Below are 15,533 nucleotides of genomic sequence, written 5' to 3'. Positions count from 1 at the left end.
TTTCATTGAATGTTCCATTGAGTCTATTTACTCCTCTTAAATCAATATGGTGAATTCCTAGTAGTTACTTGAAAAAAAGTAAATCTCTCCCCCCCCCCCCCCCCCCCCCCCCCCCCCCCCCCCCTACGCGAATACTCCCGACACTTGAAACAATGGTTGTTTTTACGATAACGCTCAAGCTCTTCAGGAGAGAGTTTATTTTGGCCTTTATAAACTACCTTCTCCTTAGCTTTGTTGTTGTTGGTGTTGCCTTTAGGAGACTTTTGGACATTGACCTTCCCCTTGGGCTCATTATTACGGTCCTTGTTCTTCGTGGGCTTAAGATTTCTCTTAGCCCCTTGTTGGAAATTGACTCGTGAAGCCACCATGGTATGGTGTATGATCGCAGATATGGTGAGTGGCCTTTGGGAGTTTACATACTCTGCCATATCTTCAGTTAGACCCGCACAAAATTGTTTTTTTTTCTCTCCAAAATCCGTCTTTTTGAAGACAGTGGCTTTGACATGTAAGTCCCAAAACTTTTCTACATATTTGTGAATAGATTTGTAGGGAGCGAGCTTCAAGATTCATCATTTGGTGAGGGGGTGGGTAGGGCTAGATAGGGGCAAGGGGGCTAGATAGGGGCGAGAGGGGGAGATTGGGTGGGTAGGGGTGCGGGGGTGCTAGATAGCGGTGAGGGGTGGAAGGGGGTGGATAGGGGCCAGGGAGGACTGGTTTGGGGCGAGGGGTGAGTAGGGGGTAGGGGCGAGGGCAGTATAGGGCCGAGGGTTGGGTAAGGGGGGCGAGGGGTGGGTAAGGGGGTGTTGGTAGGGGTGAGGGGTGAGTAGGGGGACGAGGGTGGGTAGGGGGACTAGGGGAGAGGGGGGAAAGGGTAGGGGCAAGGGGGAGAAAGGGTAGGGGTGGGGGTAGGAGCGAGGGCTGCTGAGGGGGGGCGAGGGGGAGGGACTAGGGGCGAGGGTGAGTGGGCAGGGGTGAGGTCTGGTGAGGGGGGACTAGGGGCGAGGTAGGGGCGGCGAGGGGGTGTGAGGGAGAGGGTAGGGGTGAGGGCTGGCGAGGGTGGGCGAGGGGGGCGAGTGAGTGTGAGGGGGAGGGTAGGGGTGAGGGGTGGGTCAGGGGTGAGTGAGTGTGAGAGGGAGGGTAGGGTGTAGGGGATAGGGGTAGATTAGCCTTGAAATAATGACAATGCATATTCTTCTTTCCTTTTTCATCGAAATTTCCAGATGAGTTATTGCCAGCAGAAGCACTAGACACACGTCACCTCCTATGAGTAGTTGGCAGTTTCAAACACCGTGCCCCCCCCCCCCCCCCCCCCCCCCCCCCCCCCCGGGCGACCCCCCGCCTCTCTCTCTCTCGCGCGCGCACGTGAGTCGTCAAGGTCTACTGTGCTTAGAGCTTCTACTGTCCAAGCTTGACTGCTTCAAGGACGATTGAAGTAACCGCCCTCTTCTCTTCAAGGTATGTCTCTCCCATTGAACATGTACACTCTCTACTTCTTGAGCACGCGCGCCCCACCTGGGATCATTTAGCTACATTAAGCTGCATTTGGAGCTGCATGAGTGCCACGCCTTGCTCATTTGCAACAAGAGGCGAGCAAAACCTAATGTTGTTGTTGCTGGCTACATGAGAGGAGATACACTCCCGAGGTAATTTGCTAGTCCACAAGCTGCATGCAACCTTGTGGCAAATCCCATAGCACATCACCTTGAATGCCCTGCTTACAAGAGCAGGCCCATGAAGTTCTTGTTTCTTTTTAGCAGAGATGATAAGAGAGGGCACACCACATCTCATGAGTTCATTGGATGATGTGCAGGTATATCACGTGAGACTGCATCATGGCACCTTCTTCAAAGCATCCGATTCAAGCAAGCAGCAGTCTAGTTAGGAACATCGAACCACCTCTGCATACGAAGTTTTGTCATCTTGCCGAGGAATTTCATATGGAGCGTGGATTGCCATTGGAGGGAGTTGATCCGCGTAGCTTGACAGGAAACAATGACATCTCTGAGGAGGACTCGGAAGCTGTCTTTATATGCCCAAAGCCTCTGTTCTGGGTAGCCAGAAGAAAGTGAAGGCATACCATGCTCGGTCGGAGTTCTTACAAAAGCTTGTGTGGAGACACTGGGATGTCTACCAGGAGGGTCCCTTCATGTATGAAGTAGGGACTCAATTTGCAAAGGCCTTTGCATTGGAAAACTGCAGTGAATCTGGAAAACATCAAATTTCTTGGGCTATCTTGCAGAGAGGGCAATGAGAGGGACTCAATTTGCAAAGGCCTTTGCATTAGAAAACTGCGGTGAATTTGGCAAACATCAAATTTCTTGGGCTATCTTTGCAAAGAGGGCAATGAGAGCCTCAGAAGAAAGACACAACTTGCAAAACAAGATCAAGAGGTGGGAAGAGGAGATGAGTGGTAGAGGGAGAGGTTCCAAAACCACTGTTGCCTCTACCAGATCATCATTGAAAACAGAAGGTACGTCTGTACCATTGTCAAGCGTGCCTACAGGAGGATGCCTGGTACAATTGGCGGAGGAGGATAGCAGGGCACTTGCAGAAATGAAGAATATTGCAGAGGGCAGATTGCAAGACTATAAGTCAAGACTAGAGGGTACAAAGAAGCAGGTAGAGGATCAAGTCAGAGAATTGCATAGGGCTGAGGGTGCTCAAAGCTCAAACACTTTGGCCATAAAGTTGCAAACGGAGATTGATTGCATGCAAGACCCTATAGCTCGACAACGCCTGATTGATTTGATTGGACAGTTCTCGAGTACTACTAGAGAGAACTTTGCTAAATTAGAAGCCAATGTGGCTAAAGCAAAGGTGCATACCCTCCTACATGTGCTTCACTTTTTTTTGGAGTATGTGGTTCACTTCCATGTGGTTATGTGATTAGAGTGTTTTGGATTGTATGGTTATGTACTGTATGAGCATATTCTATTTCTGCTATGTGCTATATAGCACAAAATATGTGCTATATGGTCACAACATAGCCATCATCTTCATGGAGTGGGTGGTTATATGCTATGTGCAATGTGTGGTTATGTGCTATGTGCTTTATAGTTCAATCTAGGTGCAGCATGTTCACACTAGTACCCTCATCTATTTGGAATGTGTGTGATTCTATGCTATGTGCTCTGTGTGGTTATGTGCTATGTGATACATAGCACAATGGACATGTGTAATATGTGCTATATAGCATAACCTGTATGCTATATGCTCACAGTATAGCCCTGAAGTGTGTGTTAAATATTAATATGTGCTACATAGCACAATCTTTTTATGTGCTATGTGCTAAATAGCACATTTTGTGTGTTATATGTTCACAATATAGCCCTGGAGTGTGTGGAATAGTGAATTGTGCTATATAGCACAATCTCTATTTTTGCTATGTGCTACATAGCACAATATTTGTGCTATATGCTATGTGTTATGTCTCATATAGCCCACTGCATATCATATACTCAACAAGCTTGTGCTATATAGCATATAGAGAAAATGTTTGGGCTATATCTGGTATTTTAAAAAGTCTATCTTCTATGATCTATAGTGCATACTCTATGTAGCACTTATAGCACATTATACTTGGATTGTGCTCTGTGCTATATAGCACAGTGCATATCATATACCACATCAAGCTTGTGTTTATAGCATATAGAGTAACTGCTTGTCTTATATGTGGTATTGCAAATAAGGGATAAGATTCACGCTGCATATTCTTTTCAGCAATCTGCTTTTGTTGGGTTATTGAGACTTAAATTAGATGTGTTGTCTTCTTTGTTTCAATGGCACTACTTGCAGAAGTAGAGACCAGCATAGCACAGGAATCAGAGCACTTTAAATTTTGTGTTACCATGGAGAGGACTTCACATAATGTGGGGGCCAGTTTGATGAAGCCTTTTCCTCCTGTGGATTTCGAGCAGAGCATTAGTGAGGTGGCACTTAATGGGTTCTACCATTGTGTAGGATGTGGATTCCCGTTCGATGCCAGAATCTTGGATGTATTCTCCCCTCCTTGCACCCATGTGTACCATATTCTATGCTTCGCGCATGTATGTAGGGACTATGGCTATTGTGTTGCACTAGATTGCAACATGTCTATTCCCCCTAGAGCTAAGCATATGATTGATCTGAAGGTGAAGAGTGAGATGAAAGAATCAAGTGCAGGTAGTCATTGTGTCAATTATTTACTAGTACTATTGCAGGCCCACTTTCCATTGGGAGTTTAAACGCTTGCATTTAATGAAATCATTTGCAGGTGTACAGACATCACAGCAGAGACCTGTATACAAGAATCATTGAGGACAAAAACAAAGAGAGTCTCTACGCAGGCCACTGGTAGGTACCAAAATCAGTAGTTATGTGTGTATTTTGGGATACTCCAAGTGAGACTTTGTAAATAGCTTGCTTTGTAGAACAATCATCGCATGCTTGCTCCAACAAGATGATGCATTGCACAAGGAAAAATGGCCTGATTACCCCAGGGATGCAGCCAGCCCTTGAAGCGGAGTCTGCCGTAGGGAATGCAGTACGTGGAGTAGTTGAAGACATCTTGATGGCAAAGTCTTCTGCAGTCAAATCACCTAGGCAACAACTAACTCCAAGAAGGCTGTTGCGTTCTCCATTGAGTGCCAAAGCATCACCAAGTGTGGACACTAGAGATGAAGCATCAGATGAGGCAGTTGCAGATGCGGTGAAAGCAACACCCCCTCTAACGGGGAAGAAGCCAACACCAAAGCGCAAGAAATCGACTCCCAAGAACTTAGGTGGAAGTCCCACAATGGATATACCTCTTGATTCATTTAGGAAGAGGAAGAAACCAAATGCAAAGAAATGAGTGTGTTTTTGTTGTAACTTCATGCAATTAGAAGATGTCTTTAGAAGGCATGTGCAATCCATTGCACCCTTATTGTATCCATGCTCATTGATGAATCAAGTGTTGGAATTTGTTAGTGACATGTCTCTTAATTCTTTGCATCGAGTAGTTGCAAACCATTTGATTTATTTTCTGTACATGTTTAGTAATATGTTTCTACTTTCTCTTGTCGTAGATAATCAAGAAGCTGAAAAAAGAGGAACTTGCATGAGACGCACTCGCTCTTCAGGGTTTCTAGATGAGGGGTTTGTAGGTTCACTGGCTCAGTCTTATCCTGTGGAAAATCCAAGAAGGGTGCTACAGCTTCCATGGGGGTTCCAGGCAAAAAAAAAAAGTGTCTTTTGATACAATTGAGGGGTCTGTAGGTTCACTGGCTCAGTCTTATCCTGTGAAGAATCCAAGAGGGGGAGCTACAGCTTCCAGGGGGGTTACAGGCAAAAAAAAAGAATCTTTTGATACAGTTGATCCCTGCACACCTACTAGTACTGCTGAATTTGTTCCAAATGTGCCTAATGCAGTTGATGTGCAGGTTGTGCATGATGATGTGCATACAGATGTTGACCGTGCTAAACTTGAAAAGGGTACATTAACTACCCCCACCGCAGTTGAATCTGGCACAGATGCCATTGATGATGCTATGGTAGTTGATGCCTACACAGATGCCATTGCTCATGCTATGCTAGTTGATGCCTACACAAATGACATTGTGGATGCTATGGAAGTTGATGCTCGCAAAAATTCTGTTGCTGATGGCAATGTTAATGATAGTGGAACAAAAAGTATTGTTCATGTTGTCATAGATGCCCTTCTTGATGTAGTTGTAGCTATGGGTACAGATGCCACTGTTGAATCTGGCACAGATGCCATTGATGATGCTACTATATTTGATGTCTGCACAGATGCCATTGATGATGCTACCACAATTGATGCCTGCACAAATGCCATTGCTAATGCTACGGTAGTTGATGCCTGCACAAATGACATTGTGGATGCTATGGAAGTTGATGCTATCACAGATGCTACTGATGATGGCAATGTTAATGATGCTGGAACAGAAAGTATTGTTCATGCTGTCATAGATGCCCTTCTTGATGCAATTGTGGCTATGGGTACAGATGCCACTGTTGAGGATACCAGAGGCATGGGTGAGGAGGTCCTCATTGAGAGAGAAGTTGGAACACGTGAGGTAGTGGGTGCAAGTGATGCCACAGCCCAAGCCGAGGTGGTTTGTCCAAGTGATGCAGCTGATGACATTGTTGATGTAGAGGAGGCAAAGGGTACAAATGCCGCTGTTGAAGATATGGGAGGCTTGGGTGAGGAGGACCTCACTAAGAGAGTACCTGGAATAGGCTCAGCAATGGGTAACGGTGATGTTGCGGCTTCTGCCGACACAGTTGAGGCAGGTGAAAGAGAAGTTCAATCGGGAGAGGCAATGGGAGAAGTTTTCGTGGCTGCTACGGACATGAAAGAGGCAAATACACATAATAAAACTGAGGCATGTATAGAGAAAAACAATGAGGCAGGGAAAGGAACAGAGGTGCCCACTGACAAAGCAACTCAATCGGGAGAGGCAATGGGAGAACATTTCATGGCTGGGCTGGGGCTGCTGTGGACACGAAAGAGGCAGTTACACATGATACAACTGAGTCTTGTATAGATCCCACTGTTGGGAATACCAAAGGTAAAAGTCCAGAGGTCCCTATGGGTCGATCGGCTGCTACAGATACAAATGAGGCAGGTACAAAGAATGCTAATAAAGAGGCCAAAAATGGACATGAATATGAGAGGCAAGAGAGGCCATAGTGTCTTGTGGTAATGCCAGTACAGATTGTTGCATTTCCTCCTACGTCTTGTGAGGACAAGAAGAGAAGGGACAATTTATGCATCATACTAGATGTGAATGGGCTTCTCATAAGGAGGTATAAGGGCTTCTTCTACAAAGGAATAGCGAGAAGAAGTACTCCTGATTGGGCAAGATCAAGGTATCAGGTAGTCACTGGGCCAAATGCTACAGGAAAGATGCAATTTGAATATGTGGTCAGGCCCAATGCATCAATCTTTTTGCATGCACTGTTGCAAAGAGCACAAGGTGCACTATGGAGCTGCATGACCCAGGACAATCTAGCACTTGCTTTGAGTGCATGCTTTCCTAGGCTGAACAAACAATTTTTCCTCGATATTATCGGTCAAGAGGGGTGTAGAGAGGCGAGCTTCAAGCTAAATGAAGTTCCTGGGAGCCCTCCATGTAGAAATAACGCAAAGCCCATATTTTTCAAGTGTTTGAAAGACTTTTGGAAGCACTATCCTAAGTTCAACTCTGATAATACACTGGTGGTGGATGACACACTCTACAAGTGTCTGTTCAACCCTCCCGGGACTTGGGTCTATCCTGCTTCATTTGAACCAGCAAAGATTTGTCAATCCCCAATTTACCTGGTTAGCACATTGTTCCCTTGGTTAGTCAAGTGGACAGTCTCACCGAGCCCTAATGCTTATGCAAAGATGAACCAGTTTGAAAATCCTTCGGACATAGTGTCTGCTCGTGTCATCAGCCACTATAGAAGTCAACGAGAAGTATGTAGGGAAGGTTGATTGTGATTATGGAATCGTGTATACAGCATTTTGCGCATTGAATGTACTTGCGATTACTATACAAAAAACTGACCTGTTCAAAGTTCTCTAAACTTAATGATTGAATGATGTAATTTTATTTTGGTGATATGATGTTGTCATACTCTGATAGAGTCCTGCTACATGGCACACATAATAGCATAGACAGGACCATCGGGATATCATTACACATAGTTATGCTATATAGCACTCATATTGCAAGAAATACTATGACATAATAGCATAGATAGGGAGATTGGCCTCTTATTACACACACTTACGCTATATGGCACACATAGTGCTCTCAATATGTTATATAGCTCTTTCACATACCACACATCATATCATAGACAGGAACATTGTGCTATGTGATACACACACTTTTAGTGTATAGCACACATGTTGGTATATTACTACAATAGAGTCCTTTTATAGCATAGACAGGGACATTGGGCTATTATTACACACACTTGTGCAATATAGCACACATAATAGCCTAGGTAGAGACAATGGACTATCTTGACACATTACTTGGATACATATCACATACAGTAGCATGTACACAACTCCATAACACCCAATGGGTAGCTATTCATAAGAGTGAGATGTTTAACTTGAGAGTTATTCATTGTAAGAATGAGACATGTTTACCTGAGATTCATCAAGAAAGTGAATGGGATGCTCTTGATAATGTTTTCTTCCCAATTTTTTCTGAAAAATATCTTGGCTAACTTTTTTCAAGGTGCAACATGTTCACAATAGTAACCTCATTATCTGAAATGTGTGTGATTCTATGCTATGTGCTCTATGTGGTTGTGTATTATGTGATACATAGCACAATGGACATGTGTAAGGAAGTACTGAATGGTGAAGGCTATATAGAACATAATATAAGCCTGTTAAATAGGTATCATGTTGCTTCATAGGGCATGGCATTGTAAATGGTTTCATGTAGTTCCGGAGATAAATAATATGTCTTTGAGGTAGCATCTACCAAAGGCATGTCAAACTTGATTGCCCGAACAAGGTGAGAGTACAGGTTAGTAACTCCCCTATCATCAAGTAGAGTGTAGTGATTTGGGTCCCCCTCTTGCTGTTGATAATAACACCCTGTGACAACATAAGTGTTTTTATCACATTTGTTTTTCCACTTATCTCTTAAGATGCAATCTGTCATCCACTTTCTCTTTGTACATCTCAAAAGAAAGAACTCTACACCTTCTGCATTGCTAGCGTCTGCATTGACTGCAAAGTTATCACCTTCAATAAGATACTCACTTAGCATATCCTGGGATCCCTCAAACATTGCAGCTTCATCTTCTGGTACCTCAGTCTCTTCTGGTACCTCAGAGAGTGGTTTCAATTCCTTATGTGTCCACTTTCCTGCATATGATTTGTTGGAGCAAGTCTTCCAATGGCCCTTCATGCAAGCATCACAAAAACAAGAAAGCCGCCTGGTCCTTAATTGAGTAGGATCATGACGACAAAATCCTGAAATGCAATGGAGTGATCGAGATCCTGGTACTCTCTCACAACCCCATAGACTAGAACTGTCCACTTCTGTCTCTTTTACTAGCCAAAATTTCATGTTTATAGTAGGACCTGCTTTAGTGGATTGTGCATAAGAGCTACATGCAGCATTGGACATTGTTCTCGTCAAAAATGCAACCACGTCTACAGCTTGCCTAAGAAAAACTCCATTACTCTTGAGTTGTTCATGTGTATGGGCTCTCTTTATCACAGCGCCAGCGCCATCATGCTCCCCCTTGTCATGGCCAGAGCCAAAAAAATTCCATGTCATCTCTGTACCTGTTAGTTGGTAATATCTAGCAACAAAGTGAAATGGCCTTGCAGACTTGAATTGCGAGGCTGCACCATCTGACCACACCCAGTGCTTCTTAAAATTCAGCCCCTGGTCTTTAAGCCACTGATCACAAAGAAGAAAACAATGCTGGACAAATAGCGTATCATGTTGCCTATCATCGGAGATGTAGAAATGCATATGCTTGATAATATTGTCATCTTCGTTGTCACGCATGTACGTTATGTGAACAAGGATGGTGCATTGATATGTATGCCAATGCATGGATTGTACTTCATTTTGCTCTTTGAACGAGTAATTTTCAGAAAAGTCTACTACAGATATAATGGTATCTGAAGGAAACACCTTCAAACATTCTCTGTATTGATGTGCCTGCCATCTGTAAGTGAAATTGTGCTCGATGAAGATTTTGATGTCAACTTTTATCCTCCCTGTCAGCTCACTTAAAGCCACCTATTTGAGTGACAACATCTTTCTCTTACTTAGACCATGCTTAGTTTGAACTTTAATGTCCTTGAAGACTTGCAGTGGAACTGTCTTTGTCATCTCTGCACGTTCTCGTGGACAAAGGCTGAGCTTTTCCACACCACAATTTTTGCATTGGCCCATCAAGCAGGTGTGTTTATGGAACATATCCCCCTCAGCCTTTGTACATACGCATGATTCCCACAACTTCGTGATCCCTGAAAACGAGTGCTCAGTAGCAAGACATTCTGGATTCACCCCATCTGATTTGCAAACATTGCATTTACATTAAACGCAGATGAGCGCATAACAAAAATCATCTTTGAGATACATCAGTTTGATATGATAAACACAAAAAGCATCTTTTACATTGCAACCAAAAGCAGATGAGCACATAACATTAAACGCATCTTTGAGATACATCAGTTTGATATGATGAACACAACAGCAAGTATTTCGATCTTTTAACTTTTGCACAAACCAAGGCTTCAGCTTCTCAAAGGACCTTTGCCCAATTGTCATATGTGGGTGGCTATCTTCAAACTTCAAGAAATACTCTGTCTGCTTGAAAAAAAATGCATTAGAATTACATTTTTCTATATATATCACACATAATAGCATAGCTACATATGCATTGGTATAAATACATATAGCTATGCTACATAGCACAGATAATAGCATAGATAGATAACTCAGCTTTCATTATATGCTCAATTTTGCTATATAACACATAATAGCATAGATAGGGATTTTTAGATGTTTTTACACACACATCACACACGTCTGCTATATAGCACACATAGTGCTCTCATATCATAACACAGTTCTTGTACATAACACACAAAAGAGCATAGACAAGGATATTGTGCTATTCTTACACATATCACACTCTGTATAGCACAGATAATAGCATAGACATGGATACCGTGCTACTTTTACACTAACATCTGCTATGTAGCACACATAGTGCTCTCATAATATTATATAATCTTATAGCACACATAATACCATAGATAGGTATATTGTGCTATTATACACACATGTCTGTTATATAGCAGACATGATGTTGTCATACTCTGATAGAGTCCTACTACATGGCACACATAATAGCATAGACAGGACCATCGAGCTATTATTACACATAGTTATGCTATATAGCACTCATACTGCAAGAAATACTATGACATAATAGCATAGATAGGGACATTGGCCTCTTATTAAACACACTAATGCTATATGGCACACATAGTGCTCTCAATATGTAATATAGCTCTTTCACATACCACACATCATATCATAGACAAGAACATTGTGCTATTCTTACACACACTTTTACTGTATAGCACACATGTTGCTGTCTTACTACAATAGAGTCCTTTTACATGGCACACTTATAGCATAGACAGGGACATTGGGCTACACTTGTGCAATATAGCACCCATAATAGCCTAGGTAGAGATAATGGACTATCTTGACACATTACTTGGCTACATATCACATATAGTAGCATGTACACAACTCCATAACACCCAATGGGTAGCTATCATAAGAGTGAGATGTTTCACTTGAGAGTTATTCATTGTAAGAATGAGACATGTTTACCTAAGATTCATCAAGTGTATGGGATGCTCTTGATAATGTTTTCTACCCAATCGTTTTCGACAAATATCTTTCTTGTTTGGAGACACCCTACTGTGCTCTATCCAAAATGTAATAATTGTCTGCTTCAATTCCTCCGATAAGGACCCAGCATTTCCAGATTTCCTTTTGCATAAGTCGAACCTCAGCGTACTTGACATAGGATCGCTGTCAAGTCTACCTAAAGCTGAATATAAATTCCTTGCACTACAAGAGGCTATTCATATTAGCGACGCTCACACAGCGACGCTCAAAAAAAAAATCCCGGCGTCGCTGTGAGCGTCGCAAATTTGAGACGCTCATAGCGACGCCGGTTGGGCTAAAAAAATAACAAAGAGCGCCCAAAAACTCAGATCTCAGATCTGAGTTTTTCGGCGCCCTCAAGCAAGGAGCAAGTAACGCTCTCCCTCTCTCTCTCTCTCTCTCTCTCTCTCTCTCTCTCTCTTTCTTCTCCACACACACACACACACACACACACGAGGAGAGGAAGGAGAGCCAGGTATGCTCCTTCCCTCTCCTCACTCTCATGTTCCCTTCCCCTCTTTCTCTCTCCCTCCCTCTCTCTCTCTCTCTCTCTCACACACACACATAGTGTTTTTGAGAGAGAGAGAGAGTACAAACATAAACAAAAACGCACACACACATACATAAACAAAGAATGCACACACACATTGAGAGAGGAAAAGAGAGAGAGAGAGAGCATGCATGAACAAAAAACGCACACATTGAGAGAGGAAGAGAGAGAGAGAGAGAGAGAGAGAGAGAGAGAGAGAGCATGCATAAACAAAAAACGCACACATTGAGAGAGGAAAAGAGAGAGAGAACATGCATAAACAAAAAACGCACACATTGAGAGAGGAAAAGAGAGAGAAAACATGCATAAACAAAAAAACGCACACATTGAGAGAGAAAGACAGAGAAACTAATTTAACGTCGTAGGAAACTAATTAAAATTAAAAGACCTAAAGATCTAGCCGACGAGGAGTTGAACTCAAGACCTATTATTCAAGAGGGAAATGGCATAACCAATCTATCATACTTGGCATGGGTGATAGAAAGTTTATACCATTTATCTCTTTTTATTGGCACACACATCCACACACGCGCACACACACAAGAAGAAGAGAGTTATAACGTCGTAGGAAACTATCCTAAAAGACGTTAAAGATTAGGTTAGATGTAGACTTACGTTAAATTAGATTTAGGTTTATTTAAGTTAAACTAGATTAGATTTAGGTTTATTTTTAATTAGATTTACGTTTATTTACACTAGATTTAGATTTACGTTATATTAGATTAGATTTAGGTCTCCATAGACTGCGATGCCTGCATGAAGCGGGTGAAGAAAGCCCTCAATGGAATATAGGGTATTGCTGCCTTCACTCATGGTGGGCTCCGTCGATCCAAAAGTACTGGTGAAATGTCTTCAGAAGATAGGGAAGAAGGTGGATCTTCAGGGCGGCAAGAGTCACTACATCCCCGACACAATGACCATCTAGACAACCTCTAGTCATTCAACAGCAACTTCAAACTTAGTAACAAGAGCAAGAACGGTCTAAAGGGCCAATTGCTGTCGTCAGATGTGGATGGAGATGAGGCAGCGTCACCACCGGAAGTTAACTCTCACATCTTTAGTGATGAGAATGCCAACTCTTGCCGAGTTATGTGAAAAATTATGTGTTAAATCAATTTTAAGGTTCTTATAATCCCTGTTAGTTTAGTTCTTTGTTTTTAATATAACATAATTTACGTTAGATTTAGATTTATGTTATATTAGATTAGACTTAGGTTTATTTAGGTTTACCCACACACACACACACACACACACACACACACACACACACACACAACAAGAAGAGAGTTTCAACGTCGTAGGAAACTATCCCAAAAGACGTTAAAGATTAGGTTAGATGTAGACTGACGTTAAATTAGATTTAGGTTTATTTTTAATTAGATTTACGCTTATTTACGTTAGATCGAGTCCACGCAAGAATTACTTACGGTTTAGGGTTTAGTGTTAGACGAACAGTGAAAAGATCTACTGTGAAAAGATGTTAAGATGCTCTGAAGTGCTACAGCTAGAGAAGAGGCAAAGGGGTTTTGTCCACTACATGCAGTATCGTGTAGACGTGGGTCTGTAGATTTCTTGTACCCACAAATATAGGTATTCACCAATAAAGACGAGATTATAACCCGGTGGATCTGATCTCCGTGCACCTCTAGACCGAGGTGTGCGGGGATTGGACATGACTAGAGAATGTGAGGTAAAGAGAGAGAGAGAGAGAGAGAGAGAGAGAGAGAGAGAGAGAGAGAGAGAGAGAGAGAGAGAGAGAGAGAGATAAGACGAAGAATGCCAATAGAATATTAAATTTGTTGTCCAGGTTATAAGATTTTTATCCTCATTATGAGTAGTGACGAGGATGTGGGACCGTCCAACCGAAACACCTATCTCTCAACGAGGGTCTTATGTCCTTGTAATCAATGCAAGCATGCTGTGCGACGGACAAGACGTGTTTCTTTGTAGCACGTTCGCGAATTGGGCGAGTTTGATCCATCTCTTATAGATCGAGTTGTTGCCAATTATAACTCGTCGGACTCTGACGCTGGCCAACAAGCAGCAATCTTGCAACCCAATAGACGTGTTCGCAGGCGCTTTGGTCAAGCAGCATATGTGAGGCCACAAGATGTAGCCTCTGACAGCTCGGGGGATGATCATGCAGAGCACATTCCCAACGAGGCAATGTTTGAGCCCGAGATTGATGAAATGATCGAGACGATCATGGATTCAGAAAGGCTTATCTATGATGATATGAAAAGTGAAGCCGATACGCCATTGTATAATGGAGCACGTATGTCTAGATTGAAAGCACTCCTGGTTCTTCTCAACATGTAGGCAAAGTTTGGATGGAGTGACACTAGCGTCACAGCGCTTTTCAGGTGATCTATTACAATTAGTTTACTTTAATAAAACTCTAACTGTATAATGATCTGATAGATTTTTACACGACTGTATCGTATTTTGATGTTGTGTAGATTGCTTAAAGAGCACATACTACCTGCTGACAATGTGATGCCAGATTCCCGAGATGAAGCAAGAAAGATTTTTCGAAACTTGGGGATGGATTACAATTCTATCCACGCTTGTCCTAATGACTGCATTCTTTTCAGAGGGGAATACATAGACATGGAGAAGTGTCCGAAATGTGATTCCGAAAGATAAGGAGTAGATCTCCACGGGACAAAAATTCCACAAAAGGTTTTGCGACATTTTCCTCTGCTTCCTCGCATCAAGCATTTCTTCGAATGTAAGTCCACGGCCGCCCTAGCATCATGGCATGAGGAGAATAAATCTTCGGATGGTGTGCTACGAATTCCTGCAGATTGCGCAGCCTGGAAACATATAGATGGAACATGGTCGGATTTTGCCAGGGAAGCTCGAAATTTGCACTTAGGCCTGGCTATGGATGGTGTAAATCCATTTGGTCAAAGATCAACATCTTACAGTGTATGGCCCGTTGTCATCGTCAACTACAACATTCCCCCGTGGTTGACTACGAAGAAGGGGCACCTATGGCTAAGCTTGATTGTGCCAGGGCGATATAAAGTGGAGAATATTGATGTGTATCTTCGTCCACTATTGGAAGAGCTACAACAATTGTGGATTGGCATAGAGGTGGTGGATATGAGCCGACACACAGTACGACGGAATGCTTTGATCAGAGGCATTCTAATGTGGACCATGCATGACTATCCCGGGCTAACAGAATGCTCAGGTGATCTATTGACACTCCTCACTCAGACACTGTAAATCTTGTTTTTTCCCATAGTTGATCTATTATCATGTGTATACATGCAGGGCTTCAAACAAGCGGATACATAGCATGTGTCACATGTGGACCTAGACTGAATGCACGTAGGGCACCCTCACTGAAGAAGCAAATCTACGAAGGTCATCAAGCGTATTTTCCAGAGAATCATGTGTTACACGACGGCTTTTTGGGAAGAGAGCCACCAAGGATGTCTGCACAAGCATGGTTAGAGCAGCAGGAGATGTGCGATGACGGATTGCCTCCACGGATGAAGAGACTATCTCTATGGTACGAGTTACCATACTGGCCCCGACTCATG

The 15,533-nt window shown here is 42.8% G+C and overlaps 1 protein-coding gene across 1 annotated transcript; it reads right to left on the bottom strand.

Moving 5' to 3' along the window:
- Positions 1-8,390: 8,390 nt before the first annotated feature.
- LOC147463061 (uncharacterized) lies at positions 8,391-8,906 on the bottom strand. The gene has a single exon (XM_086495315.1). The coding sequence runs from the start codon at positions 8,904-8,906 to the stop codon at positions 8,391-8,393; it is 516 nt and encodes a 171-aa protein (XP_086351441.1).
- Positions 8,907-15,533: the final 6,627 nt, after the last annotated feature.

Source organism: Adiantum capillus-veneris, chromosome 2, assembly GCF_014529385.1.
Source record: "Adiantum capillus-veneris isolate H3 chromosome 2, ASM1452938v2, whole genome shotgun sequence".
NCBI classification, from domain to species: domain Eukaryota; kingdom Viridiplantae; phylum Streptophyta; class Polypodiopsida; order Polypodiales; family Pteridaceae; genus Adiantum; species Adiantum capillus-veneris.
This window is presented reverse-complemented; position numbering and strand designations above follow the sequence as displayed.